Source organism: Meleagris gallopavo, chromosome 12, assembly GCF_000146605.3.
Source record: "Meleagris gallopavo isolate NT-WF06-2002-E0010 breed Aviagen turkey brand Nicholas breeding stock chromosome 12, Turkey_5.1, whole genome shotgun sequence".
Taxonomy (NCBI): Eukaryota; Metazoa; Chordata; class Aves; order Galliformes; family Phasianidae; genus Meleagris; species Meleagris gallopavo.
Genome location: NC_015022.2, coordinates 18,499,441 through 18,504,003, shown reverse-complemented (window position 1 = coordinate 18,504,003; position 4,563 = coordinate 18,499,441). Strand labels below are relative to the sequence as shown.

At 45.4% G+C, this 4,563-nt stretch overlaps 1 protein-coding gene across 1 annotated transcript in view; it reads left to right on the top strand.

Moving 5' to 3' along the window:
• The window catches only part of ANP32A (acidic nuclear phosphoprotein 32 family member A), a 16,425-nt gene extending 11,868 nt beyond the window's left edge, over window positions 1–4,557 (top strand). Inside the window, exons 4-8 of the mRNA XM_019619290.1 lie at window positions 1,104–1,302; window positions 1,520–1,606; window positions 3,153–3,250; window positions 4,160–4,220; window positions 4,415–4,557. Of these exons, the coding sequence (XP_019474835.1) occupies window positions 1,104–1,302; window positions 1,520–1,606; window positions 3,153–3,250; window positions 4,160–4,220; window positions 4,415–4,476 (507 nt within the window). The 3' untranslated portion in view covers window positions 4,477–4,557. The remainder of the gene's footprint in view (window positions 1–1,103; window positions 1,303–1,519; window positions 1,607–3,152; window positions 3,251–4,159; window positions 4,221–4,414) is intronic.
• The last annotated feature ends 6 nt before the right edge of the window (window positions 4,558–4,563 follow it).

Here is a 4,563-nt window from a genome sequence, read left to right as displayed (position 1 = left end):
GCTTTGGGCGGTGTGGGACAGCCCGGCGCCGGGATGCTGTCGCCTATGGGGTGCCTTGAGAAGCAAAGCAGCGCTGCACCGTGATGACTCGAGAGGAGGGAGTGAGCAAGAGGCAGCTCTTCCAGCTCCTTCCTCCCGGTTTCCATCATTGGCTCTTGCTCGCTGCTGATGTGTACTCCTTCTTTCAGTGCTGAGTTCAGCTTTATCAGGTTGCTGTTCCCCAAACCATTCAACTATCGATTCTAACAGCACTTTTTAAACCAAAAATTAGGAAATAGTACTGTGTGCCCTTTATTGTCCAGAAATGAAGGCTTTCAACTCATGCCCGCTTCCCAAATACTTGCTCCTAAATATCTTGAGGAGCATTTTTCAAATGAGTCCTTGGCTCTCCTTCCCTCCAGCAGGAGGGGAAAGCAGAGCAGTAAACTCATATAGCAAACAGGTGAGAGAAGATTATAACTACTCCCAGTCTCAGACTCGTTTTCCTGATGTCACCATTGCTGTACATGCTGAACTCTGGAAGAGAGAGATTTCATAAGACTTGATGCAAATCCTTAACTGCTCTGCTTGCACTTTTATTGTTAGTACTTTGAAGTGCTGCTGGCAATGCAGACCTCTTATCCAAAACAACAACAACAAAAAAATTCCCTTTTGGATTTCTAAGTCCTTTTCTCATTCTTCCAAAATCAAAGGTACAACCATCAAAATTTTTAAAATCTTTTCTAGTAAAGTTCTTGTGTCTAAAGAATAGTTTGTTTCCTTTTCCATTGTAAATAGTGGTCCTTCTAGGATAACTCCCTGCTCTGCTAGTTATTCTTAACTTAGTCCCTCACAACACCTGATTTTTGTACCACTACTTCTTTCCAAATCTCAGTCTTCCACGTGCAAGGTGCTTAACTTAGGAGAGAGTCTTTTCCACTCACAGATACTGCAGCAGCACTGCCCAGACACTGCAGATTTCTCTCCTGCCCCAGCTTGGTAGGCAGAGGCTGAAATGACTCCTTTTGTCCCGCGAAGCTCGCATTAACCAGCTCTTGTTAAAGTGTCTGTCCTGTAGAGCTTTATTGTAGCACCGAACTTCAGAGACTTTTCTTTCCTTGCAGAAAAAGTTAGAAAACCTGAAGAGTTTAGATCTTTTCAATTGCGAGGTAACCAACTTGAATGATTATAGAGAAAACGTATTCAAGCTCCTCCCACAACTCACATACCTCGATGGCTACGATCGGGATGACAAAGAAGCACCAGACTCTGATGCAGAGGGCTACGTGGAGGGCTTAGACGATGAGGAGGAAGATGAAGATGGTATGTGAATTGTGCTACTTAGTGTGTGTAAGTTAAAGAGCAATATGCTGCCTAGTACATATTGCTTCCAGCTCTGACTTGTTGGCAAGAGAAGGGTGTTCTCAGCAGCTTCTTCCTGACTGATGTAAAGGAGAAGTACCTCAGTGTCCTCTGAAGGAAAGAGGGGAAAGGAGGTGGTCAGGGCCTGAAAGAACAACTTTCTCAGTCTTATCTCTAGTGAAAGATCGGGATGACAAAGAAGCACCGGACTCTGATGCAGAGGGCTACGTGGAGGGCTTGGACGACGAGGAGGAAGATGAAGATGGTATGTGAATTGTGCTGCTGGGTGTACCTAAGTTGGAAGATTGATATGCTGTGTGGTATGTTGTGCTTCCAGCTCTGGCTTATTGGCAAGAGAAAGGTGTTCTCAGCAGCTCCTAGCTGAATGATGTGAAAGTGAAGTACTTCAGTCCTAGCAAGGAGAATGGAGACGGGCAGGGCCCGAGAGAGCTTTTTTTCAAGCGTATTTCAGCTGGAAGATGGGGAGTGAAAGGCTATAGACTAAAGGGGTCAGAAGGAAGAAGACAAGCAGTAAGGATTCCAGAACAGTTAAGGGAACAGTAAGCGTCAGGGGATGAGTTTGTAAGGGAGAAACATAAGAAAAGATGAGATGCACACCCTTCAGTTTTCCAGGAACCATCAGGGAAGTGTGTGTGGTCGCATAGACCCTGGCAGAGAAGGGCAGAGCAGGAAACCAGAGTGGGCCTAGAAAAGAGTAGCTGAGTCAAGGGAGCAAGTAGAGAAACTAAGGCATTGCTGGGGGGAGGTTATAGCTTGTCTTTGAGGACGAACTGAACTGATTGGAATCAGGCAAAAGAGTGGAGAATGTATGTATTGAAGCTTGCCTGGGGCAAACTCTGTGAAAGGCACTAATGAAGCAGCAAGCAACTTTTTAATAATAGGAAAATGAACTGTAGGTTCCACTGTGCTGTAGGTGCCGTTCTGCCTCCCTAGCAGACTGCACTCAGAGGCATCAGTGTGCTGGTTGGATGAGTATCAGGCTGACTTTGGGGAATTTGCTAGACTCTTCAAACCCAGCTGCACAGCAAAAGCAGAATAGCTGGACTTGCACTTTTCCCTTGAGTGCTGAATGTGAGCCCTGGTGAAAGGGGTGAGAGCTGCAGCAATGCCAGGCAGACTGGTGCATTCATCCAGCAGCACACAAAGGTTCAGCATGGACAGGTTCTCTTCATCAGAGCACAAGTCTGAGCCTGTGCTGAAATGCATGAGAGAGCTCCCGAAACACCATTCCTGCAGCATGAGAAACGTTGCTGGCTTATTGTTTGGGCTGGTTGCATTTAAGTACTTTCCTCTTGAAAACAAACTGCAAATTCGTATGGTGGATTATGACCCCCTTTGTATTGCTGCATGAAGGCAAGGTGCTTCCCCTAGGAAGAGTTCCCACTGCACAGTTGGCTTGTAAAAAGTTCTATCCCATTCCTGTCGGAAAAAGATGGACACTTGCAGTTGAAAAGCTGCAAAGTGTTCCACAAGCTCTAAAACGCATTTCAGTAGTGGGAACTGGAGCAGCTGAACCAGTCCTGAGGCTGCTGTGACTTGCTGTCAAACATCCTGCAGCCCTGGAGCAGCTCCATCCATGGAGACAGCTGCCACACTACCCTGTTGCTTGGCTAAAGAGGAACAGAACTGTGCCTATCCCTGTCCAGCAGCAGGAGAGCTTTTGATCCTGTATTGCGTTTAAGCAATGCTTTGTTTGCTCCTCGTGTCAATTAGAGGTCCTACATCTTATAGCAGTGTTGGAAAAAATAAATTTTAAATTTCTGAGTAATTAATCTCGTTTAACTATATAGAAGAGGAGTATGATGATGACGCTCAGGTAGTAGAAGATGAAGAGGATGAGGAGGAAGAAGAGGAAGGAGAAGAGGAGGACGTAAGCGGAGAGGAAGAGGTAAGGATTTATGCAGCTAATAATGGTATGAAGTGAACGTTCCATAACTGGCAATAGCTGGGCACAAAATGGACAGAAGGTTGCAGGCTTTTCCCATAAAGCAATTGCACGCTTTCTGTTTTCACCTGAGAAGCGTCACAGCGAGGGTGTCTTTGAGGACTGCCTGTCTGTGAGCCAGCTGCCATCTAGTGACCACTGACATGAAGTCATTCTGGTTTTGCTGATGTCAAAAGTACTATCAGAAATGTCTGCAGACCTAGCATATGGGGCCTCTGAAGGGCTGGGTTTACAGACAGGAGTGGGGCATGAGTTACTGACCCTATGATCTCAGTCCGAGGTTCTTCTCTGTATGTGTGCCTTGGGATTCCTCAGGATGCTTGAATTCTTAGCACAGTCCTGCTGCTGTGTGTAGGGCGTGACAAGCTGCTCACGTTCTGCTGACACTTCACTGTTAACAGAACCACTGGGAATGGGGCTGAAATTTGTCTGTGGGAGGCTAGCTACTCAGAATCTGCAGGTGTCTGTCCATGTTGTAACTCCTTACCCATCGAATGTGTGCCTTCTCCTTCTGAGCAATCATAAGTTGCAGTCATCAAGTTTTACTAAACTCAGGGCATCATAACAAAATGTGCAGCTACTTATCATCTGAAGTATGAAACCACTTACTTGCTGAAGAGTTGAAGCTAGAAGTGGTGCTATGATTTTCTGCAATGAAACTTGGGCCAGAGTCCAGTTATGCTGCAGAAAAAAAACTCCCAACAACTGCACTTACATAAGTGTGTGGGAAGTGTCTGCCTTTTGTTTGGTTTTTAAGATGCTTCAAGGACTTTCAGTCTGGATATTGCCAAATTGTGGAAGATTCTGAGCTGAAACCAACTTTCTTACCTATTTTTGATGCTGTTTTTCCAGGAGGACGAGGAAGGCTATAATGATGGTGACGTAGATGATGATGAAGATGAAGAAGAGCCCGGTATGGCAGTACTCCACTTTTTCTTTGAGATTAAAAAAAAGATTATACATATAAACTTTCTAAAAAGCAGGCTTGTGTTTTCATTCCTGCTCCTTTGGCCAGTTGCCAGTCGAGTAGAACTTGCTGAACTTGCCCAGCATCTCAGCCACTTGTGGAAGCTCTCATGTCACTCAAGCTGTGTTTTATTTTTTCAGATGAAGAACGGGGACAGAAGAGGAAACGAGAACCCGAAGACGAAGGGGATGAAGATGACTAAACTGAATAACCTATTTTGAAAATTTCCTATTGTGATTTGACTGTTTTTACCCTGTATTTCCCCTCCCTACCCCCCCAACCTTTTTTC